The sequence below is a fragment of the Macaca nemestrina genome, chromosome 1 (assembly GCF_043159975.1).
Source record: "Macaca nemestrina isolate mMacNem1 chromosome 1, mMacNem.hap1, whole genome shotgun sequence".
Taxonomy (NCBI): Eukaryota; Metazoa; Chordata; class Mammalia; order Primates; family Cercopithecidae; genus Macaca; species Macaca nemestrina.
Window position 1 is genome coordinate 193371992 of NC_092125.1, and position 24002 is coordinate 193395993.

At 41.9% G+C, this 24002-nt stretch overlaps 1 protein-coding gene and 2 long non-coding RNA genes across 6 annotated transcripts in view; 2 read left to right on the forward strand and 1 right to left on the reverse strand.

The window, feature by feature from the left end:
• Window positions 1-3533: 3533 nt before the first annotated feature.
• LOC105494808 (ZFP69 zinc finger protein B) lies at window positions 3534-17808 on the reverse strand. 2 transcript variants are annotated; one of them, XM_011763651.2, is made up of 6 exons: window positions 17730-17808; window positions 16810-17243; window positions 13341-13426; window positions 10590-10716; window positions 10222-10317; window positions 3536-5005 (listed from the first exon to the last, which is right to left on the reverse strand). In XM_011763651.2, exons 2-6 carry the CDS (start codon window positions 16934-16936, stop codon window positions 3837-3839), a joined length of 1605 nt encoding a protein of 534 aa, XP_011761953.2. In that variant the 5' UTR covers window positions 16937-17243; window positions 17730-17808; the 3' UTR covers window positions 3536-3836. The 2 variants fall into 2 exon arrangements, with proteins under 2 accessions (XP_070951450.1, XP_011761953.2); XM_071095349.1 differs by lacking the exons at window positions 13341-13426; window positions 17730-17808 and having other exon boundaries at window positions 3534-5005; window positions 16810-16947.
• Window positions 10211-16983, forward strand: LOC105494807 (uncharacterized). The gene is made up of 3 exons (XR_011622628.1): window positions 10211-10299; window positions 11151-11232; window positions 16847-16983. It is a non-coding gene; the product is annotated as an uncharacterized lncRNA (long non-coding RNA).
• A 186-nt stretch (window positions 17809-17994) lies between the features above and the next one.
• LOC105494806 (uncharacterized) overlaps window positions 17995-24002 on the forward strand; it is a 40094-nt gene continuing 34086 nt past the window's right edge. For 2 of the 3 annotated variants that reach the window (XR_011622624.1, XR_011622627.1), the window contains exon 1: window positions 17995-18105. This is a non-coding gene — a long non-coding RNA (uncharacterized lncRNA). The remainder of the gene's footprint in view (window positions 18106-24002) is intronic. The other variant, XR_011622625.1, reaches the window with a different exon arrangement.

Here is a 24002-nt window from a genome sequence, read left to right on the forward strand (position 1 = left end):
ATGTGAGGTATCTAGGGTGTTAGAAGGTGATAGGTGATGTGAAAAACATAGAGCAGGTGAAAGGGTATGGGATTTCTTGATTTGGAAGGCAGACAGCTGCAGTATTAAATAGTATAGACAGGACAGGCTTCAGTAAGAAGGCAACAATTGAGCAAAGATGAGAAGGTCAGGGTATAGGACATCTGCAACAGCTAGTGAAACGGCCCAAAGGTTAGAATAAGGCTGGAGTTCGGGAGAGGTCTGGGCTGGAGATGTGAATCTGGCAGTTGTTAAACGGAGATGGTATTTTAAGCCAAAGACTGTATAAGATCATTGAGGCAGGAACTATAGAGAAAAGTCATAGTCATGTCTTTCAGGGAAATGAGGAATTGGAGAAATTCAAATTATTGGGAACTCTAAGAGCATAGAAACATGGCAGAACAATTTTAAGAAACAGTGTATACCCCCACTCTTTTTCTGTCCATCAAAGTCATACAGGACTTAAGAGTTAGAGGCCAGCTTTTTTTTTTTTTTTTTTTTTTTTTTTTTTTTTTTTTGAGACGGAGTCTCACGCTGTTGCCCAGGCTGGAGTGCAGTGGCGCGATCTCGGCTCACTGCAAGCTCCGCCTCCCGGGTTCCCGCCGTTCTCCTGTCTCAGCCTCCTGAGTAGCTGGGACTACAGGTGCCCGCCACCGCGCCCGGCTAATTTTTTGTATTTTTTTTAGTAGAGACGGGGTTTCACTGTGGTCTCGATCTCCTGACCTTGAGATCCGCCTGCCTCGGCCTCCCAAAGTGCTGGGATTACAGGCTTGAGCCACCGCGCCCGGCCATTTTTTTTTTTTTTTTTTTAAGTAAATGTAGTAACATAAAAAATTCTAGAGATACTGGTATATATTCTGGATTTATAGCTTTACTTTGGATAATTCACACTTACAATACTCATGTTTTTGTTCTTTCTCCACATAAAACAGTAAGAAGTTGAACTTGACTTACTTCCAATTATGTCTGTAAGGATGGAGTATCTATTTCATTAAGTATAGTGAAGCATTAGGAGCCAATGCCTCCACTTTCTCTCCATATTTCCCTGCCTGAGTATGGCTCCTGCAGTCATCTTTCTCTGGTCCTCTTTGGTGGGCCTCTTGATGTGTTGTTCTAGGGGCTATCGTAAGAGACACTTCCACTTGATACAAAGTGTATTTCAAGTCTAATATTGTATGCTTGGCAAAGGAAAAGTTAAATACAGTTATACGAAAAGTTTCTCCCCAGAATGAAGTCTCAATATATCTGTCTTCAAAAAGGCATCATTATTTTAAGGAATTGTGGTTAATTTTTGTAGGTATAATAATGGCATTGTGGTTATGTTTTCAGAGTGCTTGTTTTTTAGATATACATCTCAAAATATTTATGGACTAACAATAAAAAACCCATCATTATAGATGGAAGTCTGCATAAATATCTCCAAAAATAATTCCTAGGCTCCAATACAGTATTAAAAATGTAGTGTTTAAAGAATTATTGCAACAAAATACTAAAGGAATTACTGAGGAAATAATTTATGGCATATACACATACTAATCTGATACTAAATGATAGTCTGTTGTCATTTCTAATCGTTTTACATACTCTATGGGGGGAGAGTGAAAAATGACAACCCTTGAGCCAAATGAAACCTAACAGCTGTTTTTTAAATGCAGTTTATGGGAACCACTATTGCACACATTCATCAGTGGGTCTCAACCAGGGACAATTTTGGCCTCCAGGTACACCTGGCAATGTCTGGAGACATTTTTGGCTGCCACAACTGGGGGAGGGGCAGCTATCAGCATTGAATGCTGGCATCTTGTGGGTAGAAGCCAAGGATGCCCCTAAACATCCCAGGATGCACAGGGCAGTTCCTATAGCAAAGTATGATCCAGTCCAAAATATTGGCAGTGCCAAGGTTCAGATACTTTAGTTTATATATTGTCTCTGGCTATTTTTGTACTAAAATGGGGAAATTGGATAGTTGTGACAGGGACCCCATGGCCCACAACACCTAACGTATTTACTATCTGGCCCTTTGCAGAAAGTTTGCCAATTCTTGCTCTATAGAAAAATTAAAAATATAAATAAGTATCTCATGTACAGTAAGTTATCGATCAATTCTAGAAAACTCCCTTTAACATTTTTTCTTCTAGAAATGAGAATCAACATTTTAATTTCCACCTCTTCTAGCCATATAAAGGGCTAGAGTAAAAGGCTGTATTATATTTTATTCTGATTTATTAAAGGGATATTTAAAACAGTGTTTCTCAAAAGTCAATCCACAGATCACTAACATGTCATGAAATTTCACTGGCACATAGTGAATTGAGAAAAGTAAAGACAAATGTGGGCATTTGTCATAAAGCTGACATAATATAAAAGGCTGTCCCTGGCCAGACATGGTGCCTCATGTCTGTAATCGCTGCATATTGAGAGACTGAGGTGGGAGAACTGCTTGGAGCCAGGAGTTTGAGACCAGCCCAGCAACATAGTGAGACTGTCTCTACAAATAATAATAATAATAATAATGATAATAATAATAATAATAATTTAGCCAGACATAGTGGTGCACATCTGTAGTCCTAGCTACTTGGGAGGCTGAGACAGGAAGACTGCTTGAGCCCAGGAGTTTGAGGCTGCAGTGAACTATGATTACATCACTGCAATCCAGCCTGGGCAAGAGTGAAACTGCCTTTTTTTTTTTTTTTTTTGAGATGGAGTCTCGGTCTTTCGCCCAGGCTGGAGTGCAGTGGTATGATCTCAGCTCACTGCAAGCTCCGCCTCCCAGGTTCATGCCATTCTCCTGCCTCAGCCTCCCGAGTAGCTGGGACTACAGGTGCTTGCCACCACGCCTGGCTAATTTGTTTTTTTGTATTTTTAGTAGAGACCGAGTTTCGCCATGTTAGCCAGGATGGTCTCGATCTTCTGACCTCGTGATCCACCCGCCTCAGCCTCCCAAGAAACTGTCTTTTAAAAAAGGCAGGGGGATGGGGGGCAGGCATGCTGGCTCACACCTGTAATCCCAGTGCTTTGGAGGGCTGAGATGCGCAGATCACCTGAAGTCAATGGTTCAAGACCAGCCTGGCCAACATGGTGAAACCCTGTCTCTACTAAAAATACAAAAATTAGCCAGGTGTGGTGGCAGGCGCCTGTAATCCCAGCTACTCGGGAGGCTGGGGCAGGAGAATTGCTTGAACTCAGGAGGTGGAGGTTGCAATGAGCCAAGATCAAGCCACTGCACTCTAGGCCAGGTGACAGAGTGACTCCATCTCAAAAAAAAAAAAAAAAAAAAAAAGGAGGGGGGAAATGTTTCTACATTTTAAAATATTAAAATGTCCTTTCTTTTCTGAAACAACGCTGATAATAGGTGGTTGTGCTTTTTTTTTTTTTTTTTTTTTTTTTTTGAGACGGAGTCTCACGCTGTTGCCCAGGCTGGAGTGCAGTGGCGCGATCTCGGCTCACTGCAAGCTCCGCCTCTCGGGTTCCCGCCATTCTCCTGCCTCAGCCTCCTGAGTAGCTGGGACTACAGGCGCCCGCCACCGCGCCCAGCTAATTTTTTTTTTTTATTTTTAGTAGAGACTGGGTTTCACTGTGGTCTCGATCTCCTGACCTTGTGATCCGCCCGCCTCGGCCTCCCAAAGTGCTGGGATTACAGGCTTGAGCCACCGCGCCCGGCCGGTTGTGCTTTTAATATGGCAAAAATAATAGTTGGTAACATTGTGCCAAACCATTTTTTTTAATGTGTTTTTGGAAATAAAAAAATCAGGGAACCACTGATTTTGAATCTTTTGCTCCAACATAGATTCTTTGATGTTTAGTATATTTAGTATATTTCATACAACGTTGCTGAAGGTATTTCTGAAATGTGTTTTGCAGTGTCTAATAAGGGATGAACTACAGCTGAAGGCTTTTCCACACTCATTACAATCATAAGGTTTTTCTCCAGTATGAATTCTCTGATGTTTAGCAAAGGATGAATCATGTCTGAAGGCTTTCCCACAGTGACTGCATTCATAAGGTTTTACTCCAGTATGGACTCTCTGATGGATAGAAAGATGTATTCTCTGGCTAAAGGCTTTCCCACATTCCTTACATTTATATGGTCTTTCTCCAGTATGAGTTCTCTGGTGTTGAGTTAGGTATGTGCTATGGCTGAAGGTTTTACTACATACATTACAAATATAGGGTTTCACACCAGTATGAATAATCTCATGTTGCCTAAGGTGTCTAATCTGGAAAAACGTTTTTCCACAGTCTTTGCAGGTAAAAGGTTTCTCTCTAACATGAGTTCTCAAATGCTGGATCAGTCCAATGCTTTGGCTGAAGGCTTTCTCACATACCCTACATTCATAGGGCTTCTCCCCAGTATGAATTCTAACATGTTGAGTAAGTGATGAAGGATGTCTGAAGGTTTTCCCACATTCCTTACATTCATAGGGTTTCTCACCAGTATGAATTCTCTGATGTGGAATAAGAGATGAACTTTGGCTAAAGGCTTTTCCACATTCCTTACATCTGAAAGGTTTCTCCCCGGTATGAATTCTCATGTGTTCAGTAAGGTGAATAAGCTGTTTGAAGATTTTTTCACAAATATTACATTCAAAGGTTTTCATTTTTGTGTAACTCCTTGAATGATTAACTAAATCTATGTTGTATCTGCTTCTCTTTCCAGATGTGTCATATTTACGATCTCTTTTACTTGGAAGACCTATTGGTCCTGGTATAACTTCTGACTTCACATTAATTCTTTTCTCAAATCTATGAGATTCTTGGCCTGTCTCCTGAGTGAATGTTTTCTTGCACATCAAGGGGATTTGCCCCTCACCCATTCTTTGGTTCTCTTGTTGGCTTTCTAGCTTATTACATTTGGAGATTCTTCCCAAGGTGGAATACATGGTGCTTCCTTTTGTAGATCTTTCCATCATTAGGCCACAATGTAATTCTTCCCATGAAATATCATTCTGTAAGGCTGACTCTTTGGTTTTTGTTTTGCTCTCCAAGTCTGAAAGAAATAAAAAAATAAAAATGACCCATATTCCCTGCACTTTAAAAAATTAATTGCCACAGTGAGAATGGGAGGACAAAATATATATTACTAGGTACAGGAGTTTTGGATTGTCTTCAAATGTGATTCTGCCACCTTGAGAGCTGATATGAATGCAAGTGAAGTAGAGAAAAGAAGCTGTTAGAAGTATGTAAGGTGGGCCAGGTGCAGTGGCTCATGCCTATCATCCCAGTACTTTAGGAGGCTGAGACAGGAGGATCGCTTGAGCCCAGGAGTTCAAGACCAGCCTGGGCAACATAAAGAGACCTGTCTCTACAAAAACAAACAAGCAAACAAACAAACAAACCAGGCATGGTGGTGTGTGCCTGTAGTCCTAGCTACTTGGGAGGCTGAGTTGGGAGGATCACTTCACATCTCAGCTTGTAATCACACCACTGCACTCCAGCCTAGTCAACAAAGCAAAACTCTGTCTCAAAGAAAAAAGTATGTAAAATGACTTTAGGCAATTAGGAGGAGCTCATCCATGTGAAGTGCAAGAGGAAATAAACTAATAAGACAATAAGAGCAAATATCAGAAGATAAGATCAAGGAAGATAGAATATTGTTTTTGACAGGGTCTCTCACTCTGTCACCCAGACTGGAGTGCAGTGGCGTGATCATGGCTCACTGCAGCCTCAACTTACCAGGCTCAAGCAGTCCTCCCACCTCAGTCCCCCAAGTAGCTAGAACTTCAGGCACATGCAACCACACCTGGCTAGTTTTTGTATTTTTTGTAGAGAGGAGTTTTCACCATATTGCCCAGGCTGGTCTCAAACTCCTGAGCTCAAGCAATCCACCTGCCTCAGCCTCCCAAAGTGCTAGGATTACAGGTGTAAGCCACCATGCCTGGGTGGAAGATAGGATTCTAACATCATATCATCTCAAGCCCATATTTCTATGACAAAATTTTCTTTATTTACAAAAAAAGTATTTTAAAAGGTATCTCAAATACTTTTAAACACTAAATAAAACACTGAATAATGTAGGAATGCACTGACTTTTAACAAAGGATAGCATCTCCCTAACTGGGATAAAATTCCCTCCAGTGGTTGAGGATTCTGAAATGTCTCTATTCATGCATTTCCCACCAAAATGTATATGTGAATGTATGCATTTGTATATATGGTCTTAAATATACATCTGCAAAAAAAAAAATCATATACATATCTACATCTGTTTTAACTCTGTATCTTTTTTTTTTTTTGAGACGGAGTCTCGCTCTGTCACCCAGGCTGGAGTGCAGTGGCCGGATCTCAGCTCACTGCAAGCTCCGCCTCCCGGGTTTACGCCATTCTCCTGCGTCAGCCTCCCGAGTAGCTGGGACTACAGGCGCTCGCCACCTCGCCCAGCTAGTTTTTTGTATTTTTTAGTAGAGACGGGGTTTCACCATGTTAGCCAGGATGGTCTCGATCTCCTGACCTCGTGATCCGCCCGTCTCAGCCTCCCAGAGTGCTGGGATTACAGGCTTGAGCCACCACGCCCGGCCTCTATATCTTTTTTTTTGAGACAGAGTCTCGTTGTGTCACCCAGGCTGGAGTGGAGTGGTGCGATCTTGACTGCAACCTCCGCATCTGAAATTCAAGCAATTCTCCTGCTTCAGCCTCCTGAGTAGCTGGGGTCACAAGCATGTGCCACCACACCTGGCTAATTTTTTTTTTTTTTTTTTTTTTGAGACAGAGTCCCGCTCTGTTGCCAGGCTGGAGTGCAGTGGCGCGATCTCTGCTCACTGCAAGCTCTGCCTCCCGGCTTCAAGTGATTCTCCTGTCTCAGCCTCCCAAGTAGCTGGGATTACAAGCATGCGCCACCACACCCAGCTAATTTATGTATTTTTAGTAGAGACGGGGTTTCACCATGTTGGCCAGGATGGTCTCAACCTCTTGACTTTGTGATCTGCTTGCCTCGGCCTCCCAAAGTGCTGGGATTACAGGCATGAGTCATCACGCCTGGCTGCTAATTTTTGTACTTTTAGTAGAAATGGGGTTTTGCTGTGTTGGTCAGGCTGGTCTCGAACTCCTGACCTCAAGTGATCCGCCTGCCTCAGCTTCCCAAAGTGCTGCGATTACAGGTGTTGGCCATTATGCCTGGCCTCTTTCTACCTTTGTTATTGGCACCACGCCCAGCCTTAAGTCTACATCTTTATGGGCCTCTTTTTATATCTGTACATTAAGTTTTATCTCATTCTTTATTTAAAAAATTTTTAAATTATTATTATATTTTAGAGATGGGATCATGCTATGTTGCTCAGGCTGGTCTCCAACTCCTCAACTCAAGTGATTCTCCTGTCTCAGCCTTCTGAGTTGCTGAGAAGACAATGTAAACCACCTAGCTAGGCTATCTTATTTTTTCTACAACTGCATTGCATTCTACTGCATGGACATAACATAATTTGACTTGTCCCTACTGAAAAACATTTCACTTGTCTCCAATTTTTCACTGTTACAAAATTACACCATAGTACATCATTATACATAAATGTTTCTATACTCCTGTCAGTATTTCATTGGCTTTACTAGAGAAATTGATGGGTTGTGGATGTGTGCACACTCAGCAAATATGGGTGCCTTTCCCTGCATACTCACTGGATTTGATCAACCTTCATAATTTTTGCCAATATAAGAGGTAGAAAATGGCTTCTCAATTTGTGATAAAATGTTAATTACTCTGTAAAATCTTTAAGGATAGAGAATATATATTTTATTCATAGTATACCTGGCATAAAATTTTTGGATGAAGGAGTTTCTCTGATATTTACCCTTACTATTCCTATCCATCCATTTTGGGCTCTGCCAACCTAAAGCACCAATACTTCCTGTTCACAAAAAAATCTTATTCCTTAGTATTTCTAACCTCACTTTAGTAACAACACATAAAAAGAGCTCAGAAATAGCTGAATAAATTTTGGAGTCAGCTTAAAAAGCAAGCAGAGATGTTTAGATTACTGATTACAGGGAATAGGGAGATGTTTAATTTTTCTTTTAAAGGCAAAAGCAAGATAAATGTGGTATTTCAAGTGGCCAAATTTGGCAGTAACATTCAAGAAGATTCAGAAAAATAAAGTAAGACATCAGCAAATGCAACTTGAAAGTTTAATAACTCAGGCATAAAATGATGGAAATGTGCCTTAGTGTTGCCTCAACACAGATGAACAGTACAAGCGGATCAAACAGGTAATATTAAGGAAAAAACTGTAGGGAACCAGGGAAAAACAGAGTCGAAAACCTGCTTAATGTTCTTGATGATATCATGATTTCTAGAGACTGAAAGAACAGGGGAGGTTAGGATGAGAAACTTGTTTAGATGAGATGGCTTCTGTTTTTGGATGTACTGGGTGTGAAGTACAGTGCTTCTATGTGGAGATGTCGTAAATGCCAGAGATATGTAAGAATAGGGTTCATATGGATATATAAAACAAAGATGAAAAAAGGAGAATATGGGCATGGAAGGAATAGTTGAAACCATCACAAAACATCTGTGGGAGTTTGTACAGAAATAGAACAGCAGTGTAAAAAAGACAAAGGTTCCTCAGAAATCATGGCAGAGACTGCTGGTTATTCCCTAAACTCTGTTCTCCCCGATTTTGGACACACAACTAGATTATATTTCCCAATCTCCCTTGAATTAGATTGAGTGAAGTCATGAAGGTCTCTCCTGTTACCAGAATGAAAGTGAAAGTGAAAGTGATGTGAACCACCTTAGACCGGCCCATAAAAGCCTCCCAGATGAACTCCTTTGCTTATTCTATTATAACTCCTCGCTTATTCTATGTTGTCTAAATGCAGATGATGAGGAAACCCTGGGGGATAGAGGAGCCACAGGCAGAAGAATCCTTCTGAATCACCAGATGAAGAGGAACTGTCCAGTGACCTAAACAATTTCTCCAGGGCCCACTGCAGTGGCTCATGCCTGTAATCCTAGCACTTTAGGAGGCCAAGTAGGCAGATCACTTGAGGCCAAGAGTTTGAGACCAGCCTGGCCAACATAGTGAAACCCTGTCTCTACTAAAAATACAAAAATGATTAGCTGGGCACAGTGACTCACACCTGTAATCCCAGCTACTTGGGAGGCTGAGGTAGGAGAATGGCTTGAACCCAGGAGGTGGAGGTTGCAGTGAGCCAAAACTGTACCACAGCACTCCAGCCTGGGTGACAGAGCAAGACTCTGTCTCAAAAAAGAAAAAAAAAACAAACCAATTTCTCCAGATCAGTATATGATCAAGGAATAAGTTCATATCCTGACCTAGGCAGAAATCATGTATCTGCATTAAAAAAGACACTGATGAGAAGCACTGAAAAAGCAACAAGAGAAATAGAGGAGACAAAAATTATTAAACTAGTTGATAGAGGAAAGGATATTAAGGTGACAAGGACTATATGTATAATCTAATGCAGCCATGTAAAATAGTGCCATAAGAACACACAAACTGTGGTGTCAGAATGATTAGAATTAAGATACTGAGTCTACCAAGTAGTAGCTAACTGCCCTGTATACATTTCTTAATCAGCCTCCTTTTCCTCATTTCTAAGACAGAGCTAATGTGGGACTCCCAGAGAACCCAACTATCATTCAGAGAACCCAGGTAAATACTGTCATTATTACTGAACTTAAATGTTAACGAAGACTGTTAAAAGCCACTGGATCTGCTAAGAACGAATTCTGTGGTTGATTTCTCAAAGAGCCATACATTTTCTGGCATGAAAAGTTAAATTACACAAGTTAAAATGAGAGAGTTACAATTGAAACTGTGATCACAGAATAAGGATTAGAAAAAATATTGAAAATGAAATCATTGAAAGTGAAACCGATGGTAAAATGACATGAGAGTCCAGTGAAGTGGACTGTGTTTAACGAGGAGAGACCTGTGTAAATCTAAATGTACATGGGAAAGAAACTATGATCAGAGCAAGGTTTAAAATACTGGGAAAGAGGTAAAAATCATGAAAGTCAGATCAAAAGAAATGATGAAGGTTAACCCTGATGAGAAAGGCATCTCTTTTCCTCTGACTCCAGAGAGACTAATGAGAAGATGCAAGTGTGGGAAAGGGTGATAGAGATAACAGAATCAACTTTCTTGAATGTACCATCCTCAGGGCCTCAGTCTTCCCCACAGCTTGGACAAGGCCTTGAGGGGAATTCTCTGGCTGACATCACAAAGGCCCCACCTGCCTTGCACTTACCTGAAGTTGGTACTCCTGAAATCTCTCTCTCCATCAGCCATGGTTCTTCTCCTTTCTCCAACTGGGAAATCACGCCAGGTTTGGAAAGCTGATATCCTGTTTATGGGGAAGAAAAGACTGTATGTGCTGAGATCACAGAGCCATCCCAAGAATTTAAATATGGTTCTTTGGTATTCAGGCCTTCTAAAGAAAGCAGAGTAGAGTAGAAAGAACAGAGCAGAAAAGAGCATAGCAATCCTGACTGGGTGTTCAGAAGGAAACAGAAAACCTCTAATATACAACCCAAACCCCAAACAAAGCACTTAATTTAGAAACAAAGGTTTTCATCCAATAGGTACATTCTATTTTCAAGAGAAGCCCATCCTTACCCACTGAGACCAGGTTCCCATAGTTCTCCAGCATCACCTCCCGGTACAGATTCCGGTGAGCAGGGGCCAGCTGCCCCCACTCCTCCTGAGTGAAGTCCACAGATACGTCCTTGAAGGTTAATAGTTCCTAGAACATCAAATACGTTCCTTTTCAGCCAGACTTCAGGAAGTTTTTCTGACCTTGTCTAGAAGCTAAGAGATTCTAGTCAAGTTTTCCTGGATACTCTCTTGCTAATCATTTAATTTATTATAATGATTATAGATTACATAAAATGGAGGTTATAAAACAATGCATAAAACGTGTAAGCTACCTCTGCAACTTACAATCTGGCTGAAGGGAAAATATTCATGAAATATTAAAGAAGGTCACAGTACAGTGTACAGTAATTTTGATTAAAGACAATAAAGTTCAGGAGTATTTGGGGAAGTGGGGAGTTCAGAAGGGGCTAAGGCCACAAGAGAAGACAGGGACTTTTCTTGGGCTGAAAGAATTGGTTAAAATGAGAATACTTTAGCATGGGTAAAATAACCTTACCTAGGTTTTTCTGTTAATAATAAAAGTATGAGAGAACAGCACATTTTTGGAGGGAGCATGAATTCTGCCTAATAATGAAGACATCTGGACAGAGATAGACATGCTGGGGTAAGAAGTATAAGGGTCTATTATGTATGATCTACAAAAAACAAATAACCATTTGACAATTATTTTTTAAAAATACTCCGTTAGAGAAATGCAAATCAAAACCACAATGAGATACCATCTCATGCCAGTTAGAACGGCAATCATTAAAAAGTCAGGGAACAGCAGATGCTGGGGAGGATGTGGAGAAATAGGAACGCTGTTACACTGTTGGTGGGAGTGTAAATTAGTTCAATAATTGTGCAAGACAGTGTGGCGATTCCTCAAGGATCTAGAACCAGCAATACCATTTGACCCAGCAGTCCCACTACTGAGTATATACTCAAAGGATTATAAATAATTCTACTATAAAGACACATGCACACATATGTTTATTGCAGCACTGTTCACAATAGCAAAACTTTGGAACCAACCCAAATGCCCATCAATGATAGACTGGATAAAGAAAATGTGGCACATATACACCATGGAATACTATGCAGCCATAAAAAATGATGAGTTCATGTCCTTTGCAGGGACATGGATGAAGCTAGAAACCATCATTCTCAGCAAACTAACACAGGAACAGAAAACAAAACACCACATGTTCTCACTCATAAGTGGGAGTTGAACAGTGAGATCACATGGACACAGGGAGGTGAACATCACACACTGGGGCCTGTCAGCGGGTGGGTGGCTAGGGGAGGGATAGCATTAGCAGAAATACCTAATGTAGATGACGGGTTGATGGGTGCAGCAAACCAGCATGGCACGTGTATACCTATGTAACAAACTTGCACATTCTGCACATGTATCCCAGAACTTCAAGTATAATAATTAAAAAAAAACCTCCCAAAAGCTAAGAGAATTCAGATGCTGGAAGGCTGAAATAACAACAAATCCCCTAAGTATAGAGAATATTTTAATGCTTTTTATATTGTAAATAATTCTGAAATGCATTTCAGGCCTATTAGGCTGATGTTAGCATCCACATTTAACCTATGAGAAAGCTGAATTTGAGAAAAGTTAAAGACATAGGATTAAACCCTGTGATTTAAACACATGATTAAACCATGTGATTTTGGGAGCCAAGATCACTCCACTTTAAAACTCTTCTGTTCTCTAATAATACCCTCTTCTATTTCTCAGACTACTCTCTAATTTTCTTGAGTTTCCCTATGCCTCTGGGGTTTGGTAGTGCAGAGTTTCGCCAGTGCTATCAGTTTTCTGATTACTTCCTTTAGGACACACGGCACACTGTTAAACTGCTCTTAGAAGTCTTCCCTCCTTTTCTGCTTAGCCTATTTAGCTCATGCTCTTCATGACCTGCCAGTATCCTCTCGGAAAGCTGAAATCTGAAAAGAAAATCATTTCTTTTTTCAGTTACAGTTCTGCTCTAGGACTTGACCAAAAATCCTCACTTAAAGGTCATCAATGAAGTGTACACATCTCCAAGAATATCAGAAACGGATTCTGTTGACTTTTAAATGTTACTTAAAATGACTCATGTTTGTCTTTCTCCCAGATGATACGTGAATTTCATGGGCAAGGACTACATTACATACTTCTTCTCCTCTCTGTCTCTTTCTCTCTCTCACACACATGCGGCCTCAGCACAATATATTTGTTGGATAAATGGCTAGAGGTTGGCAAAAAAAGAGGTTTCCTGTGGAAAGTTACTACTGGTGGGGAAATTACCTGTGAAATCAACTGATGTGGCCTGGTTTTCTAAGGAAGAACAGGCTAAGAAAAGCCAATCAACCGGGCGCCGTGGTTCACGCCTGTAATCCCAGCACTTTGGGAGGCTGAGGTGGGTGGATCACGAGGTCAGGAGATTGAGACCATCCTGGCTAACACGGTGAAACCCCGTCTCTACTAAAAATACAAAAAATTAGCCAGGCATGGTGGCAGGCACCGGTAGTCCCAGCTACTCGGGAGGCTGAGGCAGAAGAATGGCGTGAACCTGGGAGGCAGAGCTTGCAGTTAGCCGAGATCGCACCACTGTCCGTCTCAAAAAAAAAAAGAAAAAAAAGAAAGGCCAATCCAGGAAGTTGAGTCAAAGAAAATCAAATTCCAGTGTTCTTAAAATCTGAGAAACAATGTCAAGAAAGTGACCAGAAACTCCAACCCACCTGGGATTCTGCTGTCAGGGGTCCAAGGGCCACTCTACTGTCTAAACTGTCTCCCTGGGTCTCATCAGCATCCTGAGACAGCAGAGCTGGGGAAGGAAAAGAGCCATGAGGTTTGCATCTCCCCAAATCACCCAGAGAAACTGCCTACAGACCCATTCAGTGTGGCTTCTCCCCAAAAACGTTCACAAAGAGGGACATTTAGAGCGACTCAAGGGCCTCCTTAATAAGGAGGACATGCTGTAAGCTGCTTTCACCATTAATATTTCCCAATGGTCTTAGAGATCTCTCAGGCCAATCTTTTGTTCAAAAATCCTCAAAGGTTTCCCCACTGACAAGAAAGAAAAATGCAAACACTTCAATATAGATTTCTTGTTATTTTAAAATTATTATTATTATTATTTTGAGACAGAGTCTTGCTCTGTCACCCAGGCTGGAGGGCAGTGGCATAATCTCGGCTCACTGCAACTTCCACCTCCCAGGTTCAAGAGATTCTTGTGCCTCAGCCTCCCGAGTAGCTGGGATTACAGGCATGTGTCACTATGCCCAGCTAATCAACATAGATTTCAAGATCCTCCACAACCAGTCCATGGCTTCTCTAAGTATTATCTTCTCTAAACATTATCCTTCATTCACTGGACACACCTACCCACACAATCCTAGTACCATTCTTTGAACACAGCTGGATAGTACCCCACCCAAATCCTATTTGCTGAAAAACTGAGATATCCTTCAGGCCCAGTTCAAGTAAAGTTTTCCCAGACACCCTTAATGAGAAGAAAGTTTATTCTCTCCTATGCTTCCCAAAAGCTTGGTTTTTATATCTGTTCTAGTATCTATCTCTGGCTGCTTTTTACTTTATTTGTATAATTATCTCTCTCAATTGAGTATTAATGAGGGTATGGATGGAAACTGTATCTTGCTCATTTTTTTCCATCTGCTAAAGTGCTACACATAACACACTGCCAGCTTTCTAGAATTTAAGTAATTTTGGCAGAATTTGAGGTATTAAAAATATGCACTACAGGCCGGCCGCAGTGGCTCACGCCTGTAATCCCAGCACTTTGGGAGGCTGAGGTGAGTGGATCACGAGGTCAGGAGTTCATGACCAGCCTGGCCAAGATAGTATAACCCCATCTCTACTAAAAATACAAAAATTAGCTGGGTGTGGTGGCGGGCGCCTGTAATCCCAGCTACTCGGGAGGCTGAGGCAGGAGAATCACTTGAACTGGGGAGGCGGAGGTTGCAGTGAGCAAGATCTCGCCACTGCACCCCAGCCTGGGTGACAGAGCAGGCAGGACTTTGTCTCAAAAAAAAAAAAAAAAAATGCACTAGAGGCCGGGCGAGGTGGGCAGATCACTTGAGATCAGGAGTTCAAGACCAGCCTGGCCAACATGGTGAAACCCCATCTCTACTAAAAATACAAAAAATTTAGCTGGGTATCATGGTGCACACCTGTAATACCAGCTACTGGGGAGGCTGAGGCATGAGAATCACTTGAACCCGGGAGGCGGAGGTTTCAGTAAACCAAGATCGCGCCATTGGACTCCAGCTTGGGTGACAGAGTGAGACTCTATCTCAAAAAAAAAAAAAAAAAAAGCACTAGGAATTAAGGCACATGAATAACTTTGTATTTTACTCCAACTTTTTATCACGACTATTGAACATCCATACATCCACATCTAGATTCAACAATTGTTAATATTTACCGTATTTGCTTTACCGATCTACATTTTTTCTGAAGCATTTCAAAGTTGTCTGCATTATAATACTTTATCCCTAAAGATTTCAAATAAGGATCTTCTCTTGTATAACCACAATACCATTTATTACATCTATGAAAATTAACAATAATTCCATAGTATCATCTAAATATTCAGTCCATATTCACATTTCCTCAACTGTTTCCTCAACTTTTATTCTGGATTTTTTCCAAACCAGGAGTTAATTAAGGCTCACACATTCAAAGTGGTTACTTCTAGTCTCTTTTACTCTAGAATAAGTACTTTCCCTTTCTTCATGACGTTGTCTTTTTAAGATACAAGAACAGTCTGACTGTATCCTCAAGGTGGGGTTTATCTTATTTCTCCATCCTCTGTATTTTCTGTAAACCAGCAGTTCAGTCTTTAAATTTAATTTAGGATCACGTTAAACATTTTTGGTAGGAATACCTTGTAGGTAGTACCAGGTGCTTTATATTACAGTATCTGGAAAGTATAAAATGCCCGGCTATGCCATTACTGAGACATTTGGTTAAAACTGTGACCACCACACCTCACCATTGGAAAATTCTGTTCATTCTTTGCCATTTAGGAAGTAATTTGAGGGAATAATACTTTGATATGTAAGTATCTGTTCCTCATTAACCTTTCAATTATTTTATTTATGGTAAAAGAGTCTATCATTCTTTCTACATTTATTTATTTATCTATTTATTTATTTCCAAGACAAGGTCTTGCTCTATCACCCAGCCTGGAGTGCAGTGGCGCCATCTCAGTTCACTGAAACCTCCGCTTTCCTGGTTCAAGCGATTCTCGTGCCTCAGCCTCTGGAGTAGCTGGGATTACAGGCATGCGCCACCACGCCCAGTTAATATTTGTATTTTTAGTAAAGATAGGGTTTTGTCATGTTGGCCAGGCTGGTCTCAAACTCTTGGCCTCAAATTCCTGGTCTCAAGCAATCTGCCTGCCTTGGCCTCCCAAATTGCTGGGATTACAGGCATGAGCCAGCACACCTGGCCTCTTTCTACCTTTATTATTGGCAGGCATTTTCTGTAAAAAGCTTTCCCTCCCCAGCTGAAGAGGATCTAAAAGGCAAGGGAAATGCATCATTCATTCCCATAATAACCTATTTTTCAAAGTAAGGAATCAGTGTATTAATTACCTCCAATGTTTGCAAATGAAATTCCCCCCATCTTTCTCTATTTTAAGTGTCAAGGTGATCATGTGGAATTTTACTTATTCAAGGTGTTACCATCAGTTTGGATACTTCAGCTTTCCCAAATCTGTCGAGTGACAGACCCTTAAACCTGGCCTCTTTTGACACATATCCATTAGTCTTTAAGCTCTTCCTTGCTTTCTAGCACAAGTTACTCCAGGCCTACTTGGTACTTCCCCTGCTGCTTCTCCTTCTGACCTAGCCACTAAGTTCCTGTGTGACCCTCGGCAGGCCTCCCATTTGATTTACATTTCCCCACTGTTAGAATAAGAAAAATCAGGTTAAGTCCATCCTGCCCCACATGGCCATGGGAAAGATAAAAATAAATAATATACATAACCATGACACTGAAATACTGGTCCTAGGCTGAACTGACCACTACTATTTAGGAAAATCCCAGACTAGGAGCCACAATCAAGAACTCCAGAAACCTTCCACCCATTCATCTAAGAGATGCTTCCACTCAAGTGACTCATTCCGTCTCACACTAGAGGGGACTGCTTTTCCTCCCTCCCACCCATCAGTTTATTCTCACCTTCTCCTTTAAACATTTTAGTCACATCCTCCCACAGGGCCACCCCCTCCGTGACCTTCTTTGGATGATGCAACTTCACCCACATGCTGGCCTCGGTGGGCAGGGTGATCAGGAGCTGCTGCAGCATGACGGCGTCTGCACTCCTTTCTGAGGACCCTCTGTCTTAGCCCATAGGGCTTGTCCACCTCTGACGAGGAAATTGCTGGAACCTCTGACAGGAGGCTTCCCAATTGTACCGATCTCCTTTAATCGCCGACTCCTACACCTCAGAGAAGTACAGTATCAACAGTATCAACCCAGAGAACATACAGTATCAAAATCCGAGATCTGGACTTGTGTCTGTCATCAGCTCTCAGGGCGCATCTCCCAACTTGAGCTCCATCTGTCTCCTCGGCCAGCAGCTGGAGGCGCCAAGTATTTACTCTCAGCAGCCCCTGCAGATGCCCAGAAGACATTAGCATCAGCAAAGGACCAAGGAGGCTCAGTCATAGGGCGGAACGCTAGAACGTATATGGATCACTGTAAAATGTTTCCAAACGATACACGGAGGCGGTGAGCAGACACAGCCCACAAAGTTCAAAGCACCGCGCAGGTGTCAGGAAGCACAAAGAGATGAATACAATACAATTATTTGTTTGGGGCAGTAATTATGTGTAAAGTAGCCGGGGATTTGGAATCCCAGCTCTTTCCCTAGTCGGCTGTAGCAAACCGCGAAACCGCTAGACCCCGTCTCCTCCTCCCCGAATGAGAGGCTAAGTCTTCCCCTCAGAGCGGGACCCGCCCGGCCCTGCCCTCCCAGCCTTTGTCTAAGCACGACTCCGGGGCTGCGGAGAGCACCGCGCGCGACAGGGTGGCCGCGGGCGGAACTCGCGCTTCCCGGCTCGCCCAGCTCCCCAAGCTCGGGACAGCCACCCGCTCACCCTCTCCCCGCTGGGCCGGCACGTCCCGCTTTCCCCCCGTTGCGGCCAGGTCCCGGCACTGCGCCGCCACGCTCCCTCGTAGCGCCGCGGCGGGCAGCCGGGGCCCAGTGCGCCTGCGCAGCGGCTGGCCGGAGCATAGTTCCCAGCGTCCTCCCCGGAGCATCGTTCCCAGCGTCCTCCCCGGGAGCCGCTCGGCGGGCGCAGACGCCCCCACCGGTGCTCGCTGGGTTGGCTCCTTTCAGGGTCTCCCAGGATCCGATTCTTGCGAGCATCATCAGCCTGGCTCCTGCGGGAGGAGCCTGCGTTCTTGGGCCCCAGACTCTGATGAAGAACAACCATCTTTCCTCCGCTGGGAAAATGCACGTGAACGTTTAGGGTGAGCCTTTGAAACCCTTGACAAAAGGGAGCCATCGGCATCACGTTTTTTGGTGAAACGACACTGGTGTAAAATAATCCATAGCACTTTCCCTAAATATTATGTACATGCCAGTTATTTATTATCAGCACACAGTTGAATGGGTTCTGGTGTATTGTTAAAAGAATACTACAACAGTTTTCTGTTCTAGTATTCAATCAAAGTTCTCATGTTTATTGCTTACCTTGTATTTCTGAAATGCCAGAAAATACACACACACACACACAAAATTATTGCCTATAATTTCAGCAAGCAGCGGTAACCTTGCTAAAGGTTGGTGTACAGCCTTTCCTACACACACACAACGTTTTTCACGCATTGTTATATATTTTCCACAAAAGCAATTATACTGTAATGCTGTTTTATTGCTGAGTTTTCTCCCTCCAACAAAATAGGAGTACATCACTCCAAATACATTTCTACATCAATAGTTTACAAAAACCACAACTGGAAATAGAATACAATTATAGTACTTGCTAGCTGTTATGAACCGAATGTTTGGGTTCCCCAAAATTTATCTTGAAGCCCTAACCCCTATTGTATTTGGAGGGTATTTAGAGATAGGGCCTTTATGGAAGTAATTAAGGTTACATGAAGTCATAAATAAGGGTGGGACCCTGCTCTGACAGGATCAGTGTCCTTATAAGAAGAGACATTAGAGAGTTTGCTATCACCCTCCCTCTCCCTTTCTCCTTTTTTTCTCCTCTCCTCCTCTCCAGGCGCTGCAGGCTCTCAGGAAAGGCCATGTGAGGACTTATGGAGAAGGTTTTTGTCTCCAAGCCAGGAATATAGCCCTAGTCAGAAACGAACCCAGCTGGACCATATGTGGGGCTTGTAGTCTCCACACTGAGAAAATAAATTTCCGTGTTTTTCTGTTTTTGTTTTTTGGGTTTTTTTTGATGGAGTCTCGCACTGTTGCCCGGGCTGGAGAGCAGTGACGCAATCTCAACTCACTGCAAGCTCCACCTCCCGGCTTCAAGCTATTCTCCTGCCTCAGCCTCCCACGCAGCTGGGACTACAGGCGCCCGCCACCACGCCCAGCTAATTTTTTGTATTTGTAGTAGAGATGGGGTTCCACTATGTTGGCCAGACTGGTCTCAAACTCCTGACCTCATGATCCTCCCGCCTCGGCCTCCCAAAGTGCTGGGATTACAGGCATGAGCCACTGCACCTGACCAAACTTCCATGGTTTAAGCCACCCAGTCAATGGTATTTTGTTACAGCAGCCCAAGCTGATGAATACACTAGCATATAATAGTTACAGAATATGAGGCTGTGTCCTAAGCGCATTTCATATTTTAACTGATTTTGTCATCATAGCAACCGCTTGAAGTAAGTACTATTATTATTCCCACTTTACAGATAAGAAAACTGAGGTTGAGGCCGGGCGCGGTGGCTCACGCATGTAATCCCAGCACTTTGGGAGGTCGAGGCGGGCGGATCACAAGGTCAGGAGATCGAGACCACGGTGAAACCCCGTCTCTACTAAAAATACAAAAAATTAGCCGGGCGCGGTTGTGGGCGCCTGTAGTCCCAGCTACTCGGGAGGCTGAGGCAGGAGAATGGCGTGAACCCGGGAGGCGGAGCTTGCAGTGAGCCAAGATCGCGCCACTGCACTCCAGCCTGGGCTGGGCGACAGAGCGAGACTCCGTCTCAAAAAAAAAAAAAAAAAAAAAAAAAAAAAGAAAACTGAGGTTGAGAGAAGTTGAATAACTTGCCCAAGATCATGTAGCTTACAAGTGGGGAACACAGGCAGTCTATGTTCCTATCTGCTACTCAACAAAAATACAGCATAAAATACAATAAAATGTTAATGGTAGAATCTAAGTGGTGGTATAGGGATGCCGTACAGTAAAATTCTTTCAATTTTTCTCTATATGTGTATGTTTTCATAATAAAATATCAGAAAAATACAGCTAAGAATAAACAAGAATTATGCAGGAATTTATAAATAAAACTCCATTTTTTTTGTTTAAATGGTGAGAATAGTGATATAATATATTCACGAGTTGGAATAGAACATTCTAAGTATGTCACTTTTCCTCCAGTTCACATAAACTGTGATGCATCCCAATCAAAATTTCAACTTTTTTGGCCAGACATGGTGGCTCACGCCTGTAATTCCAGCACTTTAGGAGGCCAAGGCGGGTGGATCACCTGAGCTCAGGAGTTCGAGACCAGCTTGGCCAACATGGCGAAACCTCGTCTCTACTAAAAATACAAAAATTAGTTGGGTGTGGTGGTATGTGTCTGTAATCCCAGCTACTCAGGAGGCTGAGGCAAGAGAATCGCTTGAACCCGAGAGGTGGAGGTTGTAGAGAGCCAAGATTGCGCCACTGCATTCTAGCCTGGGTGACAGAGCAAGACTCCATCTCAAAAAAATAAATAAATAAAAATAAAAATAAAATCAGCTTTTCTTTTTACTAAACTAAATGATTCTAAAATTTAGCTAGTACAGCAAGTGTTCCAGAATGGCCAATAATGTTTTCCAACAATAATGAAGGCAGACTGCCCTACCAGATATTACCTTGTATTATGGAGGCAAAATAATCAAAATAAAACTAGTGCCAAAATATGTTCATAAATCAGTGAGATGAAATTGGAAACTCAGAAACAGACTTGACACTTTATTTAAATTTAGTATATTGTAAAGCTGGCATTTCAAAACAGCTGGGTAATGATGGATTATTGAACAAGTATCATTAGGACAACTAGTTAGCCATTTGGGGAACAGTATGAGTCTTCTCTGGCAGACAACAAAATACCATAGACTGGGTGGCTTAACCAACAGCAATTAATTTTCTTATAGTTCTGGGGGCTGGGAAGTCCAAGATCAAGGTCAAGGTGTGAACAAGATAGGTTTCCTTCTGAGGCCTCTTCTCTTGGCTTGTAGGCAGCCACCATCTCCTTGTATGCTCACAAGACCTCTTCTTGTGTGCTTGAGGAGAGTGAGCTCTCTGATGTCTCTTCTTTTAAGGACACTAATCCTATCAGATCAGGGCCCCACCCCTGTGACCTCATTTAAACTTATTACTTCTATAAAGGCCCCATCTCCAAATACAGTCACTTTGGGGGTTAGGGCTTCGACATATTCATTTCTGGGGGAATACAAATATTCAGCCCATGGCAAGAACAAATCAAGTTGGGTTCCTGCTGTACATGTTACACATCACATAATTTCAAGAAAGTTTTGTTTTCTTTTTCACTTTTTAATTTTTTTAATTACCCCATATCCTAGTCAAAGTAAACTTTTGTTTTAAAGTAAAAGCAGAACTGTTAGTATGTTCACATAAAGGTGATTCTAGACATAGTTTGGGGATAAGAAACTATTCTATATGTAGTTTTGTGATTAAGGCTCTATTATTTGCAAGTAACTAGCTCACCAGAATTGCTTTCTAAGTTAAAATGATGATTATTATTGTTGTTGTTGGAAGGATTCTGGAGTCTTCAGGAATTTGAGGAAGAACTGGTAAGCCTCATCTGTGGAAGTTTAGGAACCAGCAGATTTCTGAGCACCACAAAGCAAATGCCTAGAGAGATGCCCTCTAAACCACCACCCTTAACATGATTCAGTTCTGGCAACTTTCAGTTGTGTTACTCAGTTCAAAATTCCAAATTTTGGCAGGATCATTTGATCATTCAGCTTTGACCAGGGGCCAGCGAGTGTCATGGTAGAAAGACCTGGCTTCTGGGCACCCACCCCATGAACAGTTAGCAGTTCCCAACAAAGGGGAAATGTTTCAGACTAAGGAAAAAGATGAATGTTCCTCAATTCATTTAATAACAGAAGTAGAACTTTAATACTAAACCATGATTTTTCATGTACAAAAAAGAAAACTATAGATTAATTTATGACTGTGAGTACAAATATTCTAAATAAAATATTCACAAATAGAACTAGTGATGAATTTTTAAAAATAGATATGACCAACCAAGTTTTTCCCAGGAATATAAGGGTGTTCCAATACCAGGAAGCATATTAACATAACCTAAAACATCAAATTCAAGAGGAAAAACTGTATGATCATGTCAATAGACAGTGAAAAAGACTTTAATAAACTTTAGCAGTCATTTCTGGTACATCATCTGCTTAACAAGTAAAGAGCATTTACGGTTTGCCAACCATTGTTCTAATTCATATACTAAAAATTCATATACTAAAAAAGTAAACTCATATACTAAAAAAGTAAAATAGGAATAGAAGGAGATTACTTGGTATAGACTGAATGTTTCATCCCCACAAAATTCCTATGTTAAACCCTAACTCCCAATGTGATGGTATTTGGAGGTGATTAGGTCATGAGGGTGGAGGCTTCATGAGTGGGATTGCTACCCTTATGTTAGAAGTAAACCGTGGAGTCGCAAAGAAAACGAGCACTTAAAGGATTTCTTAGCAAGGCAAAATTTACTTCTGTAGCAGGGTGCTGTTTGCAGGTTTGGCCACCACGAGAACACACCAAACAAAGGAGGGAAGGGGTTTTTATCCCTAATGCAGCTTGTCCCTGTCACTGTGTCCTGCCTCCATTGGCTGGAGTTGGACCGCACAATCTAAGCTGAACCCAATTGGCTAATTCGGAATGTGGTTACACTGGTGAGAAAGGCAGTTTCCAAAGGAAGAGCTGTTGCGACGGGAGGGGTAATTTACAGAGTGGGTAGCAGATGTGGTCTCTGTAGATAAGGACCGGTGGGAAAGTTATTTACTGAAACTAAGGAGGCACGAAGGATAAGGAAGTTGGTTTGGCCTTGGAAGTAGGGAACAAAGAACGGGAGGTTGAGCAAGTCAAACCTTTGAAGAGGAACTTCTTTTGTATCTGACACCTTATAAAAGAGGCCCCAGAGAGCTCCCTGTCCCTTCCTTCTACCATATAAGGACATACCCACAAGATGGCCTCTGGGAACCATCTGCTCAAACCTTGATCTTAGACTTCCCAGATTTCAGAACTGTGAGAAATAAATTTCTGTTGTTTATAAGCTACTCAGTCTACAGTCTTCTGTAATAGCAGCACAAACAGACTAAGACTTTACTTCTAAGAAAGACCATTTATAAAAATAAAAATTGTAAATGGCACCCTAAATAGTATAACAATAAAACAATTTCAAATAAAATCAGAAACTTGAATCATATTAGTTTGTAACACTGTCTTAGAGTATTTGTCAAATAAAATAAGAAAACTGGCACAAATATTGGAAAAGAAAAGGTAGAGCTATATCTTTTTTGCTGATGACATGATACAATATCTAGAAAAAGTCTCTAAGAAAGACTGCTAGAATTAATAGGAGAATTGATGTGAGATAGTTGCCTCATAAGAAATACACACAAAATAAATATCTTCCTTGCTTTAGAAATAAGCACATAGAAATTAGTAGGGCCGGGCGCAGTGGCTCACACCTGTAATCCCAACACTTTGGGAGGCCGAGTTGGGCAGATCATGAGGTCAGGAGTTCAAGACTAGCCTGGCCAACATAGTGAAACCCCATCTTTACTAAAAATACAAAAAAATTAGCTGGGCATGGTGATGGGCGCCTGTAATCCTAGCTACTCGGGAGACTGAGGCAGGAGAATTGCTTGAACCCGGGAGGTGGAGGTTGCAGTGAGCCGAGATCACGCCTCTACACACTCCAGCTTGGATGACAGAGCAAGACTCCATCTCAAAACAAAAAAAATCTTTATCAGTTTAAAAGGGGAGAGATAGTTGGCTTATTATCAAGTCATTAAAAAAAAAAAAAAAAGGCTTATTGAAAAAAAAAAAAAAGATGGGCTCAAGCTGAGGTGAGAGGATCACTTGAGCCCAAGAGTTTGAGACCAGCCTGGGCAACATTGGGAGACTCCATCTTTAAAAAAAAATAAATAAACAAGG

Excerpts from the sequence above, each read along its gene's own strand:
- LOC105494808 (XM_011763651.2), bottom strand. The coding sequence starts at position 16,936 with ATGCTGCAGCAGCTCCTGATCACCCTGCCCACCGAGGCCAGCATGTGG. Across the intron at positions 10,717-13,340 it reads CCCTGACAGCAGAATCCCAG|GAACTATTAACCTTCAAGGA; the intron begins GTGGGTTGGAGT and ends TTGATGTTCTAG. Across the intron at positions 10,318-10,589 it reads TGGGAACCTGGTCTCAGTGG|GATATCAGCTTTCCAAACCT; the intron begins GTAAGGATGGGC and ends CCCCATAAACAG.